Genomic DNA, 26580 nt, shown 5'->3' on the forward strand with positions numbered 1-26580 from the left:
TAACGTCAATGTAGATTAGCATGGCATGACTATCTGCAGTCTCCCTGAACTTGAGCAAAGTTTAAATTCAGTTTCAAGTTGATTGGAAAGATGGGGACGTATTTTGCACAATTGTGAAGTGCAATTATTATCTTGTTTGGACTTTTGAATGGTGATCTTCCTTCCCAGAACTTGTAGAAGCTTTCTCATGACAGTGGCTCCCAACCACTAGCTGTACATTGGAATCACCAGGGAGCTTTAAAAATTCATGATGCCTGGGACATCTCAGAAATTCTAAACTAATTTGCCCAGAGTGTGGCTTTAAAAGCTCCCCAATTGCTTCTCATGTGAAGCCAAGGTGGAAAATGACTAATTTAAAGTATTTCTATTGGATATGAAGGACTACCACAGTCCAAGGCCATCCTTACTGACCTCACCTTCCAGTTGCCTAGCTCTATCCAACTGGGATCCTTTTCAACCCAATTATAACTCTATTAATCTTCTTCCCTTTCTTCTCCTCATTCTGTTCTTATCTTTCAAGACCTAGTTCAATTCTCAAGCTCCTCCAAGGTGTCTTCTCGACCTAGTCCACAGCTCATTTACTCCTCTGCTCTGTTATTGGTTACTGGAGACTATTATCATATAATTTCATAATTTGCCATTAAATCATTGAATTTTGTTCTCTATATTTTCTCTGTATCTAAGAATGTCTTCCCCCTATCCATTAACAATATCCTCTCATTTTATTACTTTTAAAATATCCCAGTGGTGCCTTGCAAGCGACCTCATCTAACTCAAGCATTTGGGCACTTGGTAAATATTTAAGGAGTGATATGCAGTCAATTGCCTTGCATACAAATATTAAGGTTTTTAATGTGACATTAAACAAAGTGACATTCATGTATTTGCATGTGTGTGTGTGTGTGCACATGTGCATGTGCATGTCTGTCTGTAGGGAAAATATATTCATGCCTTTTGAAAATTTTTAAATGATAAGGTGTTACATTTAAAAAAGATTTGGAATCTTTTCTCTGAAGAAGTTAAAGAACAGATGTCATTGATTCATATTAAGCAATACCCTATAAATCTTATTTCTAGGTCTCATGTATTTATTAAGCAAATCCACCCCTTAAGCAGGCATTCTACATAGGAGAGGAAGAAGATAGAGATGGTTTCCATATTATTTCCATATTCCACATTATTTGTGGCTTTAGGCCAGCTATGTAGCTATCCTGTATTTGTGCTCAGACTGAGGACTCAGCCCTGAGAGAAAGTGGTCCTCTGGCACACCTGGGATGGGGAAGCTACTCCCGTGGAAGTCCCAAGCTGGCACTTGGTCTCCATGGCAATTTTCTTGCCCATCACTCCATGGAGATCAGAATATCACTCTGTTGTGTTCCCTCAACACTGAAGCAGTGTCTCAATAAGAATGGGGCTAAATGTTGAGTCAAAACACTGTAGGAAATGAGAGGTTCCCCACTTGCGCTACCCTTGGAAACCAAGAGAAGATGTTAAAAAAAAAAAAACGATAATGCTTCCTGAAGGTGTCTTCCCATCTTTACACTAGATGGGTTCAATTGAGAGAAATTACTGGTCTCTGGAAGTTGAAGACTGTCCATATAATTAAAATGTATAATAGGTACTCAGGATTACCTTTCAAGTTTCAACATATACAAAATTAACTTTATATAACTCTTCAAAAATAGTTTACCATTATACCTAATAATCTGGTTTAAATTTTTAAAACTCATCCATTTTACTTAAAATTTAAATCAAAAAGAACACAGGTTCCCATGAATTTGTCTCAGGTCAGGCCTGGCACAGAATAGTTGCTCCATAAATATTTTGTTAAATGATAGATGATGAATGCTCTCACTATCCAATCTTCACACATCTTATAGAGTAAGCATAAAGAATCCAAGATTTATAGTGCTGAAAGCAGTTTTTATATGTTTACAAAGCATTATTGTCATTAATGCATTTTTTTACTTTGATGCTATACTTTCTACTTTTGCTTTATTTAATGCTTCTCAATATGCTTGTTTAACTGTTGCAGATCCCCCTGAAATTACGCTTTGGAGGACTTCTTCGAACAGAAAAACCCATTGTTCTAATGGCTGAGTCAAGGGATGAGACCGTGAGTGGAGCCTGATTTCCCTAAGGACTTCTGCTTTGCTCTTCAAGAAAGCTGTGCCCCAGAACACCAGAGATCTCAAATTGCTTTGTGAATAGAACCCTGAAATGAAGATGGGCTTCCTCCAATGTACTGCATAAATAACTGGGAATTCCGTACATGTATTGAGCTCTCTCACAGTCTATATAGAATGTTATACTTGGTAATATAAAGGAGATGAACAAATCAGTGCTGGGGAAGTAGATTTGGCTTTTCTGCTTCTCCTAGGACTATCTTCACCACCCCCAGTTAGCACCATTAACTCCTCCTAGCTCTGATAACAGAAAAAACATTTCTCAATAACTTCATCCACAATCATTAATGAAAATAAGAATTATTCTGATGGCTTGAACAGTGACATTTATATCACATGTTATATCTGGAGTATTCTATAGTAAGTTTTATATTAAGCAAATCAATAAAAACCTCTTCATAAAAGTATTATTGGATACTTCCCACACATTAATGAGAAAACTATAGAACCGATGACAGAGAACCAACAAGCAAATATTTAGATCATTGTAATCACTGTTGATGTGGGGCCTTTGTCAGAACGCCAATTTGATTATTAACATAGGTGAGAGTTAATCCACTATGACTTTGCCCATTGCTTAGAAAGAATATTCATAGTATAATTATGACATTTTTGACCAGGAATATTGGCTCATGCATGTAATCCCTGCACTTTGGGAGGCCAGTGCACGCAGATCACCTGAGGCCAGGAGCTCGAGACCAGCCTGAGCAACATGGTGAAGCCCCATTTCTACTAAAAATACAAAAATTAGCTAGGTGTGGTGGCACACGCCTGTAATCTAAGCTACCCAGGAGGCTGAGGCAGGGGAATTGTTTGAACCTGCAGTGAGCCAAGATCATGCCACTGCATTCCAGCCAGGGTGACAGAATGAGACTGCATCTCGAAAAAAAAAATATGACTTTTTGTTGCACATATATTTAGTAACATACAACTGAAGCCATTATTATATTATTAGTTTTGATTTAATGTTTTCAGCCCATCTCCCCTGATATTTCTTTGGAGACAGGAAATGTTTTCTTACATCTCTTGCATTCTGTCCTCAACTCCCAACTGTCTGAATGCAATGAACACTTAATAAAAAACAGTTGATTGATCAATTGATTGGGCAACAAGGCTAAAAGTACTCATTCCTTTTCTTTTCCTATTTCTTCCTTTATTTTCCCTTTCTGAATAATTTAGTCCTAGAGCCATTAGGTGGGTGGCAGCCAGATGGTGGCCAACATTAAGGTAGAGAAGAGAGTCATGGTGGTTCCAAGTCAGAGACCAAGTAGGATGAGGACCAAGTGAGTGTTCATATGGAAACAGCCTGCCTGGGTGTGGGAGTCCAAGCAAGCAGAGAAGGGGTCCACATAGAGGTGTGGCCTACAAGAGCAGCCATAGCCTAAATATGGTATGGAAAACCCACACAAGGTCAGGAGGGCCTCCAGGAGTGGAAAGGGATGGACGAGGTTTGGCTACATAAAGGGGATTTATCAAAGAAGTAAATATATTAAGGATGATGGAAGCCAGGCTTCTCACCTTTGCAGAAGGGAGTCACGGATTCAGAAAGGGAGAAAACTAGCACGAATCCCATGAAATTAGATTGGAGTGGATGTACTCGTGTATACTCATACCCTTCTAGATAGACAGATGGGTAGATAGGTAATAGATAGATAACAGATCAATGACAGATAGGTAGATAGATGCAAATGTATATATGTGTTTGTGTGTGTGTACAAAAAAATTAAAAAACCATATATTTCCTAGTTCTCTCCACTGATAGGGCTAAGTAACAATGACATTTCAATAGCAATGAGCACACTTAGTGCCAAGATCTTGGCTGATGAATACCATTTACCACCAAAGGGAACCAGAGCTCTTTAGAGAAATGCCTGATTCCAGGGCCAGGTTGAGAAGTTCAAAACAAGCCTAGGACACATTTTGTGCCAGGAAGCAAGAAAATGTTCACATGATTTCCAAGTAATGTTTGGAAATGATATTTGAAAAAGACTTCCAAATGATAATTCCAAATTATTTCCAAATGATATTTGCAAAAACATAAAGACTCCACCAAAGAACTATTAGAACTGATAAACATATTCAGTAAAGTTGCAGAATACGAAATCAACATACCAAAATCAGCAGCATTTCTATATGCCAATAGTGAACAACCTGGCAAAAATAAAAAAGTAATCCCATTTACAATAGCCACGAATAAAACTAAATACCTAGGAATTAACTTAATCAAAGAAGAGAGAGATCTCTACAATGAATACTGTAAAACACTGATGAAGGAAATTGAAGAAGACACAAAAACAGAAGGATATTCCATGTTTACATATTGTAAGAATCAATATTGTTAAAACTGTCCACACTACCCAAAGCAATGTACAGATTCAATGCAATCCCTCAAAATACCAATGACATTCTTCAAAGAAATAGAAGAAAAAATTCTAACATTTCTATAGAACCACAGAAGACCCAGAATAGCCAAAGCTATGTTCAGAAAAAAGAACAAAACTGGAGGAATCATATTACCTGACTTCAAATTATACTACAGAGGTATAATAACCAAAATAGTATGGTACTTGAATAAAAACAGACGCATAGACCAATTAAATAGAATAGAGCACCCAGAAACAAACCCACACACCTACAGTGAACTCAATTTCGACAATGTTGTCAAGAACATACACTGGGGAAAAGACAGTCTCCTCTGGTGCTGGGAAAGCTGGATATCAATATGCAGAAGAATGAAACTAGACTCCAATATCTCACCAGACACAAAAATCAAATCAAGGTGGATGAAAGACTGAAATCTGGCCGAGTGCGGTGGCTCATGCCTGTAATCCCAGCGCTTTCACAGGCAGAGGCAGACAGATCACTTGAGGTCAGGAGTTCAAGACCAGCCTGGCCAATAAGGTGAAACCCCATCTCTACCAAAAAATACAAAAGTTAGCTGGGCATGGTGGTGCATGCCTGTAGTCCCAGCTACTCAGGAGGCTGAGATGGGAGAATCACTTGGACCCATGAGGCGGAGGTGGCAGTGAGCCAAGATCATGCCAATGCACCCCAGCCTGGGCAACAGAGTGAGACTCTGTCTCAAAAAAAAAAGACTGAAATCTAAGATCTCAAATGATGAAACTGCTACAGGAAACATTGTGGAAACTCTTCAGGACATTGGTCTGAACAAAAAATGCTGAAGTAATACCCCACAAGCACAGGCAACCAATGCAAAAATGGACAAATGGAATCACATCAAGTTAAAAAGCTTCTGTGCTGCAAAGAAAGCAATCAACAAAGTGAAGACGCAGACCACAGAATGGGAGAAAATATTTTCAAACACTCCGACAACAGATTAACATCCAGATTATACACAGAGCACAAACAACTCTTGGAAAAAAATTCATAATCCTAATAATCAAAAAATGGTCAAAAGATTTATACAGACCTTTCTCAAAAGAAGAAATACAAATGCCACATAGGCATATGAAAATGTGCTCAACATCATTGATCATTAGAGAAATGCAAATCAAAACTACAATGTCATCTCTCCCCAGCTAGAATGGTTTTAATCCAAAAGACAGGCAATAACAAATGCCAGAGAGAATGTGGAGAAAAGGGAATTCTTGTGCACTGTTGGTGTAAACTATTACAACCACTATAGGGAACAGTTTGGAGGTTCCTCAAAACATTAAAATGGACCTATCATAAGATCCAGAAATCCCCGTGCTGGGTATAAACCTGGAAGAAAGGAAATCCATATACTGAAGAGGTATCTTCATTCCCATGTTCCCAATAGCTGCTATTCACAAATGCCAAGATTTGGAAGCAACCTACGTGTCCACCAACAGATGAATGGATAAAGAGAGTACTTCACTTATGCACAATGGAGTACAATTCAGCCATGAAAAAAGCATGAGATCCTGTTCTTTATAATAACGTGGCTGGAACTGGAGGTCATTATGTTAGGTGAAATAAGCCAGGCACACAAAGACAGACATTGCATGTTCTCACTTATTTGTGGGATCTACAAATCAAAACAATTGAGCTAATGTCTGGGTCTTAGTCAATTTTGTACCCTAAGTACAGGGAGCACAGCCGTTAAAATACATGATGAATGCTTTAATACAGGAATTAATAGGTGAGACACGCAGGGTAGTTGGGTGTTCTGATACATAGTATCTTCCTTGACACATTCAGTACAACTCTCAACAGGTAAATCGCTTCATGTATGTTACCTTCTGAGGAATTAAGTGGCAGAACATGCCTTCTATTATTTTCCTTTGCAGAACAAGACCAATTGCATTAGTTGGGAAACAGTGCTGGCTGCATTTGAGTCCCAAGCAACCATTAGTCTATTGCTATCACCACAGACTCAGAGGGGATGACACACAGGGGCCCAGCAATCTCACCCAAGTCAACTCCACCTACATTTCTGGTCACCCACCATGTGTACAGTACCCTGCTAGGGTCCAGGGTCATGAAAGTAAATAATACCAGACTGTGCCCTTGAGGAACTCACCTCTGCTAAGGGAAACAGGCACAGAAACCCACAAGGGTGGTAGAGAGGAAATAGGACAATAGGACTGTGTGAGGCAGATAGGAGGCACCCAGAGGAGGAAATGGTTACATCTGTGTGAGGAGGTTGGTAAGGAAAGACTTTAATAGAAGGGGTCTGTCTGGCTGGGCTTGGAAGGATGTGTAGGAGTCATCTAGGGGTCACAAGTACACTCCAGGCAGAGGGAATTGCATGGGTAAAGATCTGCAGTTGTGGCTTGTGGGGATGGATTTCAAGTATTCTGGAATGAGGACAGCCATGGAAACAAGGGCAGGTGAGAGGAGATTTAAGAGGCTTCATGCCAATGGCTCCACTTCAGTTTCTGATAAGAACTCGGGTTCCGTGGACTCCCTGATAAAACTGATTAAGTTGTTTATGATTCCCCATAGAATATGAACTCAAAGGAGGTCAGCAAAGGGGCGTATGCGATTCTTTGCTACTGGCTGCAGCTGCAGCCCCACCTCCTTCTCCAGCACATAAACATTTCAGCAGCTTGACCTAAGACTGCTGTGCAGGGCAGGGATGCTCCAGGCAGACAGCCCAGCAAACAACAGCACACAGCTGAAAGTAAGACTCAGAGGAGACAGTTGAAGAAGGAAAGTGGCGATGGACCTCATCCCAAATTTGGCGGTGGAAACCTGGCTTCTCCTGGCTGTCAGCCTGGTGCTCCTCTATCTGCCAGTAACTGTCCAGATTCCTCTCCTCTGTTAACTTGGACTTGGGGTGCTACTCAGGCCCCTGTTCCCTCATCTGTTTTAAAGATCAAAAGAGACGTTCAAGGAGGAGTAGCTTCTTGGATGCTACAAACACATAGAGGTTATTATTGATCTTATGCAGATTTATGAAGAAATAAATAAGCATTTGTCCCAGCCACCTTCTAATTTTGGTGACTAGGAGGGTTTGGGGACAGCATTTGTTAGTGGGAATGATCTGATTAGCTTAGATTTGACCTATACTAATCAATGAAAACGAAAACCCAGCAAAGGCAGATTACAAACTGCTGAACACGACGAGGAGTGTGATCCTCATCCCCTTCCCAGGTTCTCGGGATTCTGGGGGCAGGAGGGAGCAGCTTGGGTTTTTGTCTCATTACTTTCATTTTCTGGGTTCTCTGTCTGCTGGAAGAGATGTGTAGAGGTTTTTCCTCTGTGGACCTGGTGGTTCCTGCTCCCCTAACTTCCACCCCAGGATATTATTTACATAACACACCGGGGAACACCAAGACTTCATGGGAAGCTGTCCCCTGGCTCTTCCCTCTTTCCTGTGCCATGTCCCAAATGGGGACTCTCTCCTATGACTCACTCCTCCACCCTGTCATACACAGAACTATTTATCTTGCAACGATGAATCTCTAGAGCAAAGGAGACCTGGAGGAAGTTATGAAGATTTATTCTTTGCTTTAATCTTTTTCCTCCCGTCTCTGGGAGGCTAGCATTAGTATAGAGCTTTGTTTCTCAGCTAATGGGAATCTGCTAGCAGCCTGAAAAGGCAGGAGCTGTGAAAGCCAATTTGGGTTTTACACATTTTTTCCCCTTTATGTTACAGTAAAGGAGGACAAACCCTCTCACTGGTGGGATTCCTGGCATCCTAGAGCAGGTGGAGAGAAGAGTTACTTTCCACTGTGGGTAGTGGAGGCTCCACCTGTCCCATTAACTTCTACCTCAATTTGACTTTTATTAAGAGCAGGGAACAACAATGACATGAAAATAGGAAATATAAACTTCATTTTAATTTTTTCACAGAAAGCTTAGGAATTCAGTGAGTTGTGGCAACATGGTTTCCATTGTCTAACATTTTAAAATGAATTGATATGGTTTAAATTCATTCATTTTTAAACCAGAATTTTTTGGAGATGGAATATTTCCAGCATGTTCCTTCTGGGTGATGAAAGAGGGCTGTTAGTTCAGTATTTGTGACAATAAATGTGTGTAAAATAACATCACCTCTCCAGAATAATGTCAGGAATATGAGTCTAAAGCATGAATGTATATCACTAAGACTGCGATATACATATTTATGTATATCTTTTTATATTTAAAAAGATATGTCTTTTTAAATATACATGCCTGACAGTTTATTTTAATACCTCCTTTTTGAGTATACCTGCTTAGCAGGTTATCTTAAACTGTCAGGCAGGGGAGTAAGCAATACTGTGAGCTAGTGATGATAGCAAAGGCATCCACGTAGGATCCGTATGAAGTAAGAAAATATTCCTCAGCTCTCAGGGTAGAACTCCAAAGAGATATTCATGGGTCCTGGCCCCACAGTGGAGGTCACTCAAAGGGCAAACAGGTTGGCATCTCATCTGCTTCAAGCCTGGACACAGGGACATCAAATGTGTCACTGTGTGCGTGGTCTGCCATGTTGTGGGGCGGTCACTACAGACTCGGGCAGCCAGGCAGATAATGCCTTAGCCTTAGACGATGCTGGTGCAGCCCAGGAGTCAGAAACTGTAGTGTAGACCATACCCTCCTTAGGCCAACACAATTACGTGCAATAGATGACTGGCTTTTCTGTTAGCCTCTTCATTGGAACCAAAAGTGGTATTACTCTACCAAACAGAGGGGAGCTGGAAAGAAACTAAACAGTTTGCCCAGCACAGCCTCTGCCTTGACATGGAACCATGTGAGTCTAGACACTCACCTAGATCTTTCCTTGGGGGCCAATGCTGCTGACACATTAACTCAATAGTTTGTCCTGGCCTGAGAGATCATGTAACTTCTAGAAAGTTCAGAAGCAGAGATTAGTGTCATTGATTTGCCATAGCTGTGACAATAAAAGAAGGAACAGGAGTAGAAAACCCAAGGCCACCCTGGTTTCAGTAGATGGTGCACACACTTCCACTAACTGTTCTGGGGCAAGGATCCAAATGCACTATATGCTGCCTCTGCTGGGTTCTCCAAACACGACCTTCCATGCCATTTCTCAGTTGTATTTTACCACATATTATCAGAGTCACTGGGTTTGTACAGAATGTTTGGAACCTATACTGCCTTAAGTGCTACCCGTTATAGAAGAGAAAACAAGGTCTTCATTCAACTGTCTGGAACATTTTATGTTTACTTATGTGGAATACTGTACCTTTTGCTATCAACAGGAAGGTACCTGGACATTAGAAGGTGCCTGTCTTTCATCTGAAAGCACACATGAGGCATATGGATCCATTTATATACACCATACTTTTCAGCCACATTTTCCTAATTTGCCTCTCTGGGACCAACCTTGTGGAACTAGCAGATTCACGGTTGAGTTGATGGCTGGTGATGTCTACCATCAGCCTTTCTTCTTCCTCCAGTCTTCCACCCCTCAGTAACATCAGACTGGGAAGGTCTTCAGATATCCAGAACCCTCAGTTGGGGGAGTCCATACATGACCCATCAAAGATGAGTTGCAAGCAGGCCTGCCATAGGGAGCAGCAGCCTTAATGGGTTTTCCTACAGAGATACTTGATGTGCAGAGGCAATAAACTGACTGCTTTGTGATTGATCACCTTGAAAAAAGTGAGCATATCTGGGTGCATTAGTCCTTTCTTACATCGCTGTAAAGAAATACCTGAGGCTGGGTAATTTAGAAAGAAAAGAGATTTAATTGGCTCATGGTTCTGCAGGCCCTACAGGAAGCATAGCGACTTCTGCCTCTAGGGAGCCCTCAGGAAATTTACAATCATGGCAGAGGGTGAAGGAGAAGTAGGCAGATATTACATGGCTGGAGCAGAAGCAAGAGAGCGTGGGGAGGAGGTGCCACACACGTATAAGCCACCACATCTCATAAAAACTCATTGTCACAAGGAAACACCCAAAGGGGGTTGGTGTGAAACCAGGAGAAACTGCCCCTAAGATACAATCACCTTCCATCAGGCCCCACCACCAGCATTGGGGATTACATTTCAACATGAGATTTGGGTAGGGGCAGATTCAGACCACATCACTGGCAGTGTGCTTATCAGGTGAATACCACCAGTTGGAAGGCTAGATTCCACAAGAGGAGGAATGTCCTGGAAATTGGTTTTTTAAGTTGTGGATCTTCTGCACACTGTCATTCAGGGAAATATGAGTTAATCATCCTCCCCCATAGCGCAGATCAACCAGATCATCTGGCCACAGAGACTGAGGTGTAGCTGAAAGGTGCTTGCATTTCTACGAGGCCAATGGAAGCCTTCAGCACAGTTGTCAATCTGTAGAAATAAGGACTCTGTGACTCCTCTGACATCCCTCTATGAATGACAGTTTAAGAAGGGCCAGATCCTAAAATAGGGTCAGAGCTTAGAGGGAAAGGAAAGTATAAAAGACTCTTCACAAATTCTAAAGACATGGTCACCATAGGCTCTCAGTGACCCTCTGTGACTGAGTGGATGCAGTGATGCAAAATCTCATCATCACTGCGGAAGAGAAAAAAAAAAAAAAGTCACCCTTTCTGCCTAGGATGAGAATCCCCAAATCAGGGAAGAGTCCACTTACTAAATAGACATAAGGAAATGAAGTGCCCTGGAAGAATTCCTGCCTGAACCTCTGAGGAGCACTCACGTTTGAGGACATTTATCAAGTATTCATTCCAGGATTGGGACCACAAAGACTTCTGCTGCTTTCAACTAATCATTGTGACTTTTTGGGGTCTCATGGTGGAGACAGGAAAGGACTTGATGAACAAAGATAATCATTGCCATCAGAGTTACTGTTATCATTTATTGCCTTAATGTTACCTCCTTCTCTTGAACATTCCAGTTCCTCAGTCAGTGACTTACCAGCCCCCATATCTATAAAGTCACAATCCCTGAGACCTGATTTCTGTTTCAGTTTGTAGATATGGAGCCCATTCACATGGACTTTTTAAGAAGCTTGGCATTCCAGGGCCCACACCTCTGCTTTTTTTGGGAACTACTTTGTCCTACCATCAGGTGAGTGTTTTTGAGCTCACTCTTTTGCTTCTTATGATTGGAGAGAGCAGCTTAGTTCCATCAGTAAAAATGCTTCTCCTCAGGAGGAAGGTCTGAGGTTTTACACTTTCAGAAACAGTGTATAGGCATCACCCAGAGCATGGCAAGGTTTACCCTGGGACTCTCTTGCTAACTCTCAGGAACCTCAGGTTTGCCTCAGTTGAACAGTCCAAAACTCAGGTATATAGGCAACCTGATGTTCAGAACTTGATGTGCAGACTTTGCGAGCACCATAAAGAACATTTTTCTTTTGCCCCATGTAGGTTCCCAGGAAGGTACAGTCATATTTAGTTAGTATTAAGAGTAGGAAAAGGAGCCCCCAGTTGTGGCTTGCTATATGTGTACATGAGAGTCAAACTTTCCTCTCTATAGCAAGAGCTCAGGAGTAGCCTTTTTTCCCTACCTCCTGGACAGCTTTGAAACTCACTTTATTAGGGAGCTCAAGTATTTACCGTTGGGTCATTCGCACTTGCTTGAATCCTCTCCAAAAAATGCTAAATCCCCTGAAGGTATTTCCACGGCTCTACCCCAGCTCTTACTCCCCATGACATCTTTTGCAGCTTTGGGAGTCAGAACAAAGGTGTTCTGCTTTACTTCTTTTATTTCAAAGGCTGCACCTTATGGGTGAGTCTGAGCAGGGAGTGGATATAACTGAGATGAGATAGTGGTTATCTATCAAACTCAGATATTTAAGCATAAAATGAATTTGTGGGTTTTTTTTTTTTACACAAAGGCAGAATCACATGCAAAATCACTAGAAAGGTGATAATTTGATGAAATTATTAAATATTTAATTTTGCTGAATAAAATGTCATATGTGCCACATGGACTGTGAACTTTGGTCGAGCCTTTGTGCCTAACCTGGTCTGATGCTCTGTCTAGGGCCTGGCCCCTGGATGGAAAATTATGAGCTCATCTCCACAGGGCCAGCAGCAGCAGTAGTAGTCAGCTCTGTGGCTTAGATCATTTTTCCCGCATACCTGAGGCTTGTTTCCCTGATTCCAATTCTTCCAAGTGAGGGTTTTGTTGTCTAATTACTGCCCAGGAATTTCATATTTTTCCCTTTGCAAAAGCAATAATTTCCCCACCACCTTTTCTAGGTCAGTTCTTTAGTAGATGTACCCCCAAGATAAACATTCCTGGGATCTTTGTTTGCACAGGTAAAACATCAACCCTGAAATGTAGAAAACAGGAAAGTTTGTTTTTCAGTTTCAGCGAAAACGCTGAGCAAGTGTTGTAATTTGCTGTGTCCAATGTGTAGAGGGGACATTTTCTCAGAACTTCCATGTTAAGCTGGAAAACTGGAAAGTGAGTCCACTTTGTCATTCTGTCACTCACTCCTTTTCTCACTCAACAACATGCCTCAGACTTATCTAAATCTGCTAGACTAAAAGAGGTCCCTGGTGTCTGTAACTTCCTAATTCTGCTAGAATTCTAGAGTGAGCTGATGAAATAAATGAAAAGGATGATGAACAGAGATAAAAGACTGTGCATTCTCTTCTGACACTCACTCTTTCCCTCAGCCTCAGTTTCCCCATGTGCCCCTGGAGGTGATCATTCAAGGATTTATGAGATTTTAGAGACAATACATGAAAAAGCAAAAAGGTGTCAGAAAGACAAGGAGTTACTTAGTTTATACACAACGATAAGCCATTCAGTATCTACAACACTTTGAGAAAATTCAACAGTGATTTTAAATTTCCCATTTCAAATACCTCCTCTGTTTTCTCTCCTTTCCCTTATGATGTCTCCAAATAAGATTCCTCTAACTGCCAGCAAGTCTGATTTCATTGGATTCAACTGTTTTCAGCCCCAATTAGACGCAGGTTAAGTATATTTGAAATATTAATCAAGGGAAGCATTTCCAAGATGGCCGAATAGGAACAGCTCTAGTCTGCATCTCCCAGCAAGATCGAGGCAGAAGATAGGTGACTTCTGCATTTCCAACTGAGTCTTAGCAACAGGCAGACCAGGCGATACCCTCCCGTGCCTCGCTCGGCAGGTGCCACACCCACGGAGCCTTGCTCACTGCTAGTGCAGCAGTCTGAGATCCACCTGATATGCTGCAGCTTGATAGAGGAGGGGTGTCAGCCATTGCTGAGGCTTGAGTAGCTTACTGTGTAAACAAAGAGGCCTGGAAGCACGAAGTGGGTGGAGCCCACCGCAGCTCAGCAAGGCCTACTGCCTCTGTAGATTCCACTTCTGGGGGCAGGGCAGAGTAGAACAAAACACAGGAGACAGACAGCCTCTGCAGACTTAAACGTCCCTGTCTGACAGCTCTGAAGAGAGCAGTGGTTCTCTCAGCATGGTATTCGAGCTCTGAGAACAGATAGACTGCCTCCTCAAATGTGTTCCTGACCCCCCCTGCCTGACTGGGAACCACTTTCCAGTAGAGGCCCACAGACACTTCAAACATGCAGGTGCCCCTCTGGGATGAAGCTTCCAGAGGAAGGATGAGGCAGAAATATTTGCTGTTCTGCAGCCTCTGCAGGTAATACCCAGGCAAACAGGGTCTGGAGAGGACCTCCAGCAAACTCCAAAAGACCTACAGCTGAGGGGTCTGACCGTTAGAAGAAAAACTAACAGACAGAAATAGCATCAACATCAACAAAAAGGACATCCACACCAAAACCCCATTTATAGGTCACCAACATCAGAGACCAAAGATAGATAAAACCATAAAGATGGGAAGAAACCAGAGCAAAACAGCTGAAAATTCCAAAAAACAGAGCATCTCTTCTCCTCCGAAAGATCACAGCTCCTCACCAGCAAGGGAACAAAACTGGACAGAGAATGAGTTTGATGAGTTGACAGAAGTAGGCTTCAGAAGGTCGGTATTAGCAAAATTCTCCGAGCTAAAGGAGCATGTTCTAATCCATCATAAGATAGTTAAAACCTTGGAAAAAGGTTACATGAATGGCTAACTAAAATAAACAGTGTCAAGAAGACCTTAAATGACCTGACATAGCTCAAAACCATGGTACGAGAACTTCCTGATGCATGCACAAGCTTCAATAGCCGATTCGATCAAGTGTAAGAAAGGATATCAGTGATCAAAGATCAAACTAATGAAATAAAGCGAGAAGACAAGATTAGAGAAAAAAAAGTGAAAAGAAACGAACAAAGCCTCCAAGAAATATGGGACTATATGAAAAGACCAAATCTACATTTGACAGGTGTATCAGAAAGGGACAGGGAGAATGGAACCAAGTTGGAAAACACTCTGCAGGATATTATCCAAGAGAACTTCCCCAAACTAGCAAAGCAGGCCAACATTCAAATTCAGGAAATACAGAGAACGCCATAAAGATACTCCTCAAAAAGAGCAACCCCAAGACACATAATTGTCAGATTCACCAAGGTAGAAATGAAGGAAAAAATGTTAAGGGCAGCCAGAGAGAAAGGTCGGCTTCCCCACAAAGGGAAGTCCACCAGACTAACAGCAGATCTCTCAGCAGAAACCCTACAAAACAGAAGAGATTGGGGGTCAATATTCAACATACTTAGGGAAAAGAATTTTCAACCCAAAATTTCATATCCAGCCAAACTAAGCTTCATAAGTGAAGGAGAAATAAAATACTTTACAGACAAGCAAATGCTGAGAGATTTTGTCACCACCAGGCCTGCCCTAAAAGAGCTCCTGAAGGAAGCACTAAACATGGAAAGAAACAACTGCTACCAGCCACTGCAAAAACATGCCAAATGGTAAAGACCATCGATGCTATGAAGAAACTACATCAATTAATGGGCAAAATAACCAGCTAACATCATAATTGCAGGATCAAATTCACACATATCAATATTAACCTTAAATGTAAATGGGCTAAATGCCCCAATTAAAAGACACAGACTGATGAACTGGATAAAGAGTGAAGACCCATTGGTGTGCTGTGTTCAGGAGACCCACCTCACATGCAAAGACACACATAGGCTCAAAATAAGAGGATGGAGGAAGATCTACTAAGCAAACGGAAAGCAAAAAAAAGCAGGGGTTGCAATCCTATTCTCTGATAAAATAGACTTTAAACCAACAAAGATCAAAAAAGACAAAGAAGGCCACTACATAATGATAAAGGGATCAATTCAACAAGAAGAGCTAACTATCCTATGAATCAGGAGCACCCAGATTCATAAAGCAAGTCCTTAGAGACCTATAAAGAGACTTAGACTCCCACACAATAATAATGGGAGGCTTTAACACCCCATTGTCAATATTAGACAGATCAATGAGACAGAAGGTTTATTTTATTTTATTATTATTATACTTTAAGTTTTAGGGTACATGTGCACAATGTGCAGGTTTGTTACATATGTATACATGTGCCATGTTGGTGTGCCACACCCATTAACTCGTCATTTAGCATTAGGTATATCTCCTAATGCTATCCCTCCCCCCTCCCCCAACCCCACAACAGTCCCCGGAGTGTGATGTTCCCCTTCCTGTGTCCATGTGTTCTCATTGTTCAATTCCAACCTATGAGTGAGAAAATGCGGTGTTTGGTTTTTTGTCCTTGTGATAGTTTGCTGAGAATGATGGTTTCCACCTTCATCCATGTCCCTACAAAGGACATGAACTCTTCATTTTTTATGGCTGCATAGTATTCCATGGTGTATATGTGCCACATTTTCTTAATCCAGTCTATCGTTGTTGGACATTTGGGTTGGTTCCAAGTCTTTGCTATTGTGAATAGTGCTGCAATAAACATAAGTGTGCATGTGTCTTTATAGCAGCATGATTTATAATCCTTTGGGTATATACCCAGTAATGGGATGGCTGGGTCAAATGGTATTTCTAGTTCTAGATCCCTGAGGAATCACCACACTGACTTCCACAATGGTTGAACTAGTTTACAGTCCCACCAACAGTGTAAAAGTGTTCCTATTTCTCCACATCCTCTCCAGCACCTGTTGTTTCCTGACTTTTTAATGATCACCATTCTAACTGGTGTGAGATGGTATCTCATTGTGGTTTTGATTTGCATTTCTCTGATGGCCAGTGATGATGAGCATTTTTTCATGTGTCTGTTGGCTGCATAAATGTCTTCTTTTGAGAAGTGTCTGTTCATATCCTTCCCCCACTTGTTGATGGGGTTGTTTTTTTCTTGTAAATTTGTTTGAGATCATTGTAGATTCTGGATATTAGCCCTTTGTCAGATGAGTAGATTGCAAAAATTTTCTCCCATTCTGTAGGTTGCCTGTTCACTCTGATGGTAGTTTCTTTTGCTGTGCAGAAGCTCTTTAGTTTCATTAGATCCCATTTGTCAATTTTGGCTTTTGTTGCCATTGCTTTTGGTGTTTTAGACATGAAGTCCTTACCCATGCCTCTGTACTGAATGGTATTGCCTAGGTTTTCTTCTAGAGTTTTTATGGTTTTAGGTCTAACATGTAAGTCTTTAATCCATCTTGAATTAATTTTTGTATAAGCTGTAAGGAAGGGATCCAGTTTCAGCTTTCTACATATGGCTAGCCAGTTTTCCCAGCACCATTTATTAAATAGGGAATCCTTTCCCCATTGCTTGTTTTTGTCAGGTTTGTCAAAGATCAGATGGCTGTAGATATGTGGCATTCTTTCTCAGGGCTCTGTTCTGTTCCATTGATCAATATCTCTGTTTTGGTACCAGTACCATGCTGTTTTAGTTGCTGTAGCCTTGTAGTATAGTTTGAAGTCAGGTAGCATGATGCCTCCAGCTTTGTTCTTTTGGCTTAGGATTGACTTGGCAATGCGGGCTCTTTTCTGGTTCCATATGAACTTTAAAGTAGTTTTTTCCAATTCTGTGAAGAAAGTCATTGGTAGCTTGATGGGGATGGCATTGAATCTATAAATTACCTTGGGCAGTATGGCCATTTTCACGATATTGATTCTTCCTACCCATGAGCACGGAATGTTCTTCCATTTGTTTGTATCCTCTTTTATTTCATTGAGCAGTGGTTTGTAATTCTCCTTGAAGAGGTCCTTCACATCCCTTGTAAGGTGGATTCCTAGGTATTTTATTGTCTTTGAAGCAATTGTGAATGGGAGTTCACTCATGATTTGGCTGTTTGTCTGTTATTGGTGTATAAGAATGCTTGTGATTTTTGTACATTGATTTTGTATCCTGAGACTTTGCTGAAGTTGCTTATCAGCTTAAGGAGATTTTGGGCTGAGACGATGGGTCCTGGACTTTTTTGGTTGGTAAGCTATTGATTATTGCCACAATTTCAGAGCCTGTTATTGGTCTATTCAGAGATTCAACTTCTTCCTGGTTTAGTCTTGGGAGGGTGTATGTGTCGAGGAATTTATCCATTTCTTCTAGATTTTCTAGTTTATTTGCATAGAGGTGTTTGTAGTATTCTCTGATGGTAGTTTGTATTTCTGTGGGATGGGTGGTGATATCCCCTTTATCATTTTTTATTGCATCTATTTGATTTTTCTCTTTTCTTCTTTATTAGTCTTGCTAGCGTTCTATCAATTTTGTTGATCTTTTCAAAAAACCAGCTCCTGGATTCATTAATTTTTTGAAGGGTTTTTGTGTCTCTATTTCCTTCAGTTCTGCTCTGATTTTAGTTATTTCTTGCCTTCTGCTATCTTCTGAATGTGTTTGCTCTTGCTTTTCTAGTTCTTTTAATTGTGATGTTAGAGTGTCAATTTTGGATCTTTCCTGCTTTCTCTTGTGGGCATTTAGTGCTATAAATTTCCCTCTACACACTGCTTTGAATGTGTCCCAGAGATTCTGGTATGTTGTGTCTTTGTTCTTGTTGGTTTCAAAGAACATCTTTATTTCTGCCTTCATTTTGTTAGGTACCCAGTGGTCATTCCAGAGCAGGTTGTTCGGTTTCCATGTAGTTGAGCAGTTTTGAGTGAGTTTCTTAATCCTGAGTTCTAGTTTGATTGCACTGTGGTCTGAGAGAAAGTTTGTTATAATTTCTGTTCTTTTACATTTGCTGAGGAGTGCTTTACTTCCAACTATGTGGTCAATTTTGGAATAGGTGTGGTGCTGAAAAAAATGTATATTCTGTTGATTTGGGGTGGAGAGTTCTGTAGATGGCTATTAGGTCCGCTTGGTGCAGAGCTGAGTTCAATTCCTGGGTATCCTTGTTAACTTTCTGTCTCGTTGATCTGTCTAATGTTGACAATGGGGTGTTAAAGTCTCCTATTATTATTGTGTGGGAGTCAAAGTCTCTTTGTAGGTCACTAAGGACTTGCTTTATGAATCTGGGTGCTCCTGTATTGGGTGCATATATATTTAGGATAGTTAGCTCTTCTTGTTGAATTGATCCCTTTACCATTATGTAATGGTCTTCTTTGTCTCTTTTGATCTTTGTTGGTTTAAAGTCTGTTTTATCAGAGACTAGGATTCCAACCCCTGCCTTTGTTTTCCATTTGCTTGGTAGATCTTCCTCCATCCCTTTATTTTGAGCCTATGTGTGTCTCTGCATGTGAGATGGGTTTCCTGAATACAGCACACTGATGGGTCTTGACTCTTTATCTAATTTGCCCATCTGTGTCTTTTAATTGGAGCATTTAGCCCATTTACATTTAAGGTTAATATTGTTATGTGTGAATTTGATCCTGTCATTATGATGTTAGCTGGTTATTTTGCTCGTTAGTTGATGCAGTTTTTTCCTAGCCTTGATGGTCTTTATATTTTGGCATGTTTTTGCAGTGGCTGGTACCAGTTGTTCCTTTCCATGTTTAGTGCTTCCTTCAGGAGCTCTTTTAGGGCAGGCCTGGTGGTGACAAAATCTCTCAGCATTTGCTTGTCTGTAAAGTATTTTATTTCTCCTTCACTTATGAAGCTTAGTTTGTCTGGATATGAGATTCTGGGTTGAAAATTCTTTTCTTTAAGAATGTTGAATATTGGTCCCCACTCTCTTCTGCCTTGTAGAGTTTCTGCCAAGAGATCAGCTGTTAGTCTGATGGGCTTCTCTTTGTGGGTAACCCAACCTTTCTCTCTGGCTGCCCTTAACATTTTTTCCTTCATTTCAACTCTGGTGAATCTGACAATTATGAGTCCTGGAGTTGCTCTTCTTGAGGAGTATCTTTTTGGCATTCTCTGTATTTCCTGAATCTGAATGTTGGCCTGCCTTGCTAGATTGGGGAAGTTCTCCTGGATAATATCCTGCAGAGTGTTTTCCAACTTGGTTCCATTCTCCCCATCGCTTTCAGGTACACCAATCAGACGTAGATTTGGTCTTTTCACATAGTCCCATATTTCTTGGAGGCTTTGTTCATTTCTTTTTATTCTCTTTCTCTAAACTTCCCTTCTCGCTTCATTTCATTCATTTGATCTTCCATCACTGATACCCTTTCTTCCAGTTGATCGCATCGGCTCCTGAGGCTTCTGCATTCTTCACGTAGTTCTCAATCCTTGGCCTTCAGCTCCATCAGCTCCTTTAAGGACTTCTCTGCATTGGTTATTCTAGTTATCCATTCATCTAATTTTTTTTCAACTGTTTAACTTCTTTGCCACTGGTTTGAATTTCCTCCTGTAGCTTGGAGTAGTTTGATTGTCTGAAGCCTTCTTCTCTCAACTCACCGAAGTCATTCTCCATCCAGCTTTGTTCCGTTGCTGGTGAGGAGCTGCATTCCTTGGGAGGAGGAGAGGCACTCTGCTTTTTAGAGTTTCCAGTTTTTCTGCTCTGTTTTTCCCCCATCTTTGTGGTTTTATCTACTTTTGGTCTTTGATGATGGTGATGTACAGATGGGTTTTTGGTGTGGATGTCCTTTCTGTTTGTTAGTTTTCCTTCTGACAGGACCCTCAGCTGCAGGTCTGTTGGAGTTTGCTAGAGGTCCACTCCAGACCCTGTTTGCCTGGGTATCAGCAGTGGTGCCTGCAGAACAGCAGTGGCTGTAAAACAGCAGATATTGGTGACCCGCCAATGCTGCTGCCTGATCGTTCCTCTGGAAGTTTTGTCTCAGAGGAGTACCTGGCCGTGTGAGGTGTCAGTCTGCCCCTACTGGGGGGTGCCTCCCAGTTAGGCTGCTCGGGGGACAGGGACCCACTTGAGGAGGCAGCCTGCCCGTTCTCAGATCTCCAGCTGCGTGCTGGGAGAACGACTACTCTCTTCAAAGCTGTCAGACAGGGACATTTAAGTCTGCAGAGGTTACTGCTGTCTTTTTGTTCATCTGTGCCCTGCCCCCAGAGGTGGAGCCTACAGAGGCAGGCAGGCCTCCTTGAGCTGTGGTGGGCTCCACCCAGTTCGAGCTTCCCGGCTGCTTTGTTTACCTTATCAAGTCTGGCCAATGGCAGGCACCCCTCCCCCAGCCTCGCTGCCGCCTTGCAGTTTGATCTTAGACTGCTGTGCTAGCAATTAGTGAGACTCCGTGGGCATAGGACCCTCCAAGCCATGTGCGGGATATAATCTCCTGGTGTGCCGTTTTTTAAGCCCGTTGGAAAAGCACAGTATTAGGGTGGGAGTAACCTGATTTTCCAGGTGCTGTCTGTCACCCCTTTCTTTGACTAGGAAAGGGAACTCCTTGACCCCTTGCGCTTCTCGAGTGAGGCAATGCCTTGCCCTGCTTCGGCTTGTGCACAGCACGCTGCACCCACTGTCCTGCACCCACTGTCTGGCACTCCCTAGTGAGATGAACCCAGTACCTCAGATGAAAATGCAGAAATCACCCATCTTCTGTCACTCACGCTGGGAGCTGTAGACCGGAGCTGTTCCTATTCGGCCATCTTGGCTCCACCCCCCGAGTTTTGGCTTTTAATTGAAAGTGTATTGATGTGGGAAGGAGATAATGCCATGCATTTATGAGCACATATTAGAGGGTCTGAGACAATGCATGTAATAAAAGGTCACCTAAGGAAGAAAAAAAGAACAAGGGAAGACACTGGAAAGAACGTGATGCTGGGAGTCCCTGGGCCACCAAAGTCTGGAGAAAAGTGGTAACCACAAGGCTCCCAGCCTGGTTTCACTGAAGACCTCTACACCGGGTGACTTATGGGATCCTTGGTAGGACAAGCCTTGAAACGTTTTACAATAGCAAATGTGGACGTTGTCAGAACCAAATGATGTCACGTGTGTATTTGTGTGTGTGTGTGTGTCAGTGTGTGTGTTTAAAAATCCTGACAAATAAAGCAGGCTACGAAGAGGGGATTCCCATGCTCGTGTGCCTGATAACACAACTATCACAAACGCTTTGTGAAACCACAAGTTTGCACAAAGGCAATCCCAACCTTACACAAAAATATTTCTGCAAGGGCACCTGCCCAGCGACTGCCTGTCCAACCTTGGTGTGGTGTCACCCTTGTTATTGATCTTTTAGCAAAGAAGAATTATTTCAAAACTGATATGAAATCCTCCTCATGTTTTCCTTGGAACATCTTTGTCTTGCTTTACCTCCCTGAATTTCCACATAGTTTGTAATGGTCACAAACTATGTGCATAGTCAGCAATACATTTTTTGTTTACTTTGATGCTACAGTTTCTACTTTTGCTTTATTTAATGCTTCTCAATATGCTTGTTTAACTGTTGCAGATCCCGCTGAAATTACACTTAGGAGGACTTCTTCAACCAGAAGAACCCATTGTTCTAAAGGTTGAGTCAAGGGATGGGACCGTAAGTGGAACCTGAATTTCCCTAAGGACTTCTGCTTTGCTCTTCAAAAAAGCTGTGACCCAGAACACCAGAGACCTCAAATTACTTTGTGAATAGTACCCTGAAATGAAGATGGGCTTCATCCACTGTACTGCATAAATAACCAGGGATTCTGTACATGCATTGAGCTCTCTCCCTGTCTGTGTAGAGTGTTATACTTGGGAATATAAAGGAGGTGACCAAATCAGTGCTTGGGAAGTAGATTTGGCTTCTTTGTTTCTCACAGGACAATCTCAGCCACCCCTAGTTAGCACCATTAACTCCTCCTGAGCTCTGATAAGAGAATCAACATTTCTCAATAATTTCATCCACAATTATTAATGAAAATAAGAATTATTTTGATGGCTCTAACAGTGACATTTATATCATCTGTTTTATCTGGAGTATTCTATAATAAGTTTTATATTAAGCAAATCAATAAAAACCTCTTACAAAAGTATCATCGGATACTTTCCTGAACATTAAGGAGAAATCTATAGAACTCAATGAATGAGAACCAACAAGTAAATATTTGTGATCATTGTAACCACTGTTGGTGTGGGGCATTTGTCAGAACTCCAATGTGATTATTAACATAGGTGAGAATTAATCCACTGTGACTTTGCCCATTGCTTAGAAAGAACATTCATAGTTTAATTATGCCTTTTTTGACCAAGCACAGTGGCTCATGCCTGTAATCCCAGCACTTTGGGAGGCCGAGGCGGGTGGATCACCTGAGGTCAGGAATTTGAGACCAGCCTGACCAACATGGTGAAACCCCATCTCTACTAAAAATACAAAAATTAGCTAGGTGTGGTGGTATGCACCTATAATCTCAGCTACCCAGGAGGCTGAGGCAGGAGAATCACTTGAACCTGGAGGCAGAGGTTGCAGTGAGCCGAGATTGCACCATTACACTCCAGCCTGGGTGACAGAGTGAGATTCCATCTCAAAAAAAAAAAAAAAAAAAAAATTATGCCTTTTTGAAGCACATACATTTTATAACATACAACTGAATCCCTTATTATATTATTAGTTTTGATTTACTGTTTTCAAACCATCTCCCCTGATATTTCTGGGAGACGGGAAACATGTTTTCTTACACCTCTTGCATTCCATTCTCAACTCCCAATTGTCTTACTGCAATGAACACTTAATAAAAAACAGTCAACTGGTCAATTGATTGGGCAACAGGCTAAACACACTCATTCCTTGTCTGTTCCCACTTCTTTCTTTACTTTCCCTTCCTGAGTAACTTATCCTAAAGTCATTAGGTGGGTGGCAGCCAGATGGTGACCACACATTAAGGTAGAAAAGAGAGTGTCATGATGGTTCCAAGTCAGAGACCTAGTAGGGTGAGGACCAAGTAGGTGTTCACGTGGAGAAACAGCCTGGCCTGTGTGTGGGAGTCCAAGCAAGCAGAGAAAATGTTGACACAGAGGGGTGGCCTGAAAAAGCAGCCAGAGCCTAAATAGGGCATGGAGAACCTATTTAGGGCACGAGGGGAGGAGGGCATCCATGAGTGGGAAGGGATGGGTGAGGTTTCACTACATAAAGGGGATTGATCAAATAAGTAAATAAAGTATACTGGAAGCCAGGTGTGTCACTTTTGCAGAAAAGAGTCATGGATTCAGAAAGGGAGAAAACTAGCAGGAATCCTATGAAATTAGATTAAAATGGATGTATCCATGTATATTCATACCCTTCTAGATAGATAAATGGTTAGATAGGTGATAAAAAGATAACAAGAGGACAAGATAATTAGATAGACATAAATGTATGTATGTGTTTGTGTATGTGTACAAAAAAACATATACTCCCTACTTCTCTCCACTGATAGGGCTAGGTAACAATGGCATTTCAATAGCAATGAGCACACTTAGTGCCCAGATCTTGGCTTATTAATACCATTTTCCACTGAAAGGAACCAGAGCTTTTTAGAGAAATGGCTGATTCCAGGGCCAGGATTAAGAATGTTCAAGATAAGCCTAGGATACATTTTGTGCCAGGAAGCAAGAAGATGTTCAAATGATTTCCAAGTAATGTTTGGAAATGATATTTGAAAATGATTTCCAAATGATATTTCCAAATGATTTCCAAATGATATATGGAAACACTTAAAGACTCCACTAAAGAACTATTAGATCTGATAAACAAATTCAGTAATGTTGCTGGATACAAAATCAACATACAAAAACCAGTAGCATTTCTGCATGCCAACAGTGAACAATCTGGCAAAAATAAAAAATGTAATCCCATTTACAATAACCCCAAATAAACCTAAATACCTAGGAATTAACTTAAGAGAAAGATGTCTACAATGAATACTGTAAAACACTGATGAAGGAAATTGAAGAAGACACAAAAACAGAAGGATATTCCATGTTTATATATTGTAAGCATTAATATTGTTAAAAATGTCCACACTACCCAAAGCAATGCACAGACTCAATGCAGTCTCTCAAAATACCAATGGCATTCTTCAAAGAAATAGAAAAAAAAAACCCTAAAATTTGTATGGAACCACAAAAGACCCAGAATAGCGAAAGCTACCTTCAGCAAAAAGAACAAAACTGGAGGAATCATATTACCTGACTTCAAATTATACTACAGAGGTATAATAACCAAAACGGTATGGTACTTGTATAAAAACAGACACAGACCAATGAAATAGAATAGAGAACCCAGAAACAATTCCACACACCTACAGTGAACTCATTTTCGTCAATGTTGTCAAGAACATACACTGGGGGAAAAGACAGTCTCTTCTGGTGCTGGGAAAGCTGGATATTAACATGCAGAATAATGAAACTAGAACCCTGTATCTCACCAGACACAAAAATCAAATCAAGGTGGATGAAAGACTGAAACCTGGCTGAGTGCCATGGCTCATGCCTGTAATCCCAGCATTTTGAGAGGCCGAGGCGGGTGTATCAATTGAGGTCAGGAGTTCAAGACCAGCCTGGCCAACATGGTGAAACCACATGTCTACCAAAAAATACAAGAGTTAGCTGGACATGCTGGTGCGTGCCTGTAGTCCCAGCTACACAGAAGGCTGAGGTGGCAGAATCACTTGGACCCAGGAGGCGGAGGTGGCAGTGAGCTGAGATCGTGACAGTGCACCCCAGCCTGGGCAAGAGAGTGAGACTCTGTCAGAAAACAAACAAACAAACAAACAAAAAACAAAACTGAAATCTGAGACCTCAAATGATGAAACTGCTACAAGAAAACATTGTGGAAACTCTTCAGGATATTGGTCTGGGCAAAACTTTCTGAAGAACTACCCCACAAGCACAGGCAACCAAAGCAAAAATGGACAAATGAATCAGATCAAGTTAAAAAGCTTCTGTACCACAAAGAAAGCAATCAACAAAGTGAAGACACAAACCACAGAATGGGAGAAAATATTTTCAAAGTCACACTCTGACAACAGATTAATAGCCAGAATACATGAAGCGCTCAAACAACTCTGTAAGGAAAAATCTAATAATCCAATCAAAAAATGGGCAAATATTTGAATAGACATTTTTCAAAAGAAGACATACAAATGCCACATAGGCATATGATAACGTGCTCAACATCATTGGTCATTAGAGAAATGCAAATCAAAACCACAATGAGATATCATCTCACCCCAGCTAAAATGGTTTTTATCCAAAAGACAGGCAACAACAAATGCCAGCGAGAATGTGGAGAAAAGGGAACCCTTGTACACTGTTGGTGTAAATTAGTACAACCACTATAGAGAACAATTTGGAGGTTCCTCAAAACATTAAAATTAACATTAAATAGAGCTACCATAATATCCAGAAATCCCCATGCTGGGTATATACCTGGAAGAAAGGAAATCATATATTGAAGAGATATCATCAGTCCAATATTCACAATAGCCACTATTCACAAATGCCAAGATTTGGAAGCAACCTAAGTGTCCATCAACAGATGAATGGATAAAGAAAGTACTCCAATTATACACAATGGAGCACAATTCAGCCATGAAAAAAGCATGAGATCCTGTTAACTGTAATAATATGGATGGAACTGGAGGTCATCATGTTAAGTGAAATAAGCCAGGCACACAAACACAGATATTGCAAGTTCTCACTTACTTGTGGGATCTACAAATCAAAACAATTGAGCTAGTGTCTGGGCCTTAGTCAGTGTTGTACCCAAGTACTGGGAGCACAGCTTTTAAAATACATGATGAATGCTTTAATACAGGAATGAATAGATGAGAGGCACAAACTGGTTGGGTGTTCTTCTGATACACAATATCTTCCTTGACACATTCAGTACAACTCTCAACAGGTAAGTCTCTTCATGTTATGTTACCTTCTGAGGAATTAAGTGGCAGAACATG

General features: G+C 41.2%; 1 protein-coding gene across 2 annotated transcripts in view; it reads left to right on the top strand.

Moving 5' to 3' along the window:
• The window catches only part of LOC101147362 (cytochrome P450 3A7), a 28549-nt gene extending 25533 nt beyond the window's left edge, over positions 1-3016 (top strand). For both annotated transcript variants that reach the window (XM_063708620.1, XM_055393126.2), the window contains one exon: positions 2036-3016. In XM_063708620.1, coding sequence (XP_063564690.1) covers positions 2036-2131 — 96 coding nt within the window. In that variant the 3' untranslated portion in view covers positions 2132-3016. The remainder of the gene's footprint in view (positions 1-2035) is intronic.
• Positions 3017-26580: the final 23564 nt, after the last annotated feature.

The sequence above is a fragment of the Gorilla gorilla genome, chromosome 6 (assembly GCF_029281585.2).
Source record: "Gorilla gorilla gorilla isolate KB3781 chromosome 6, NHGRI_mGorGor1-v2.1_pri, whole genome shotgun sequence".
NCBI lineage: Eukaryota > Metazoa > Chordata > Mammalia > Primates > Hominidae > Gorilla > Gorilla gorilla.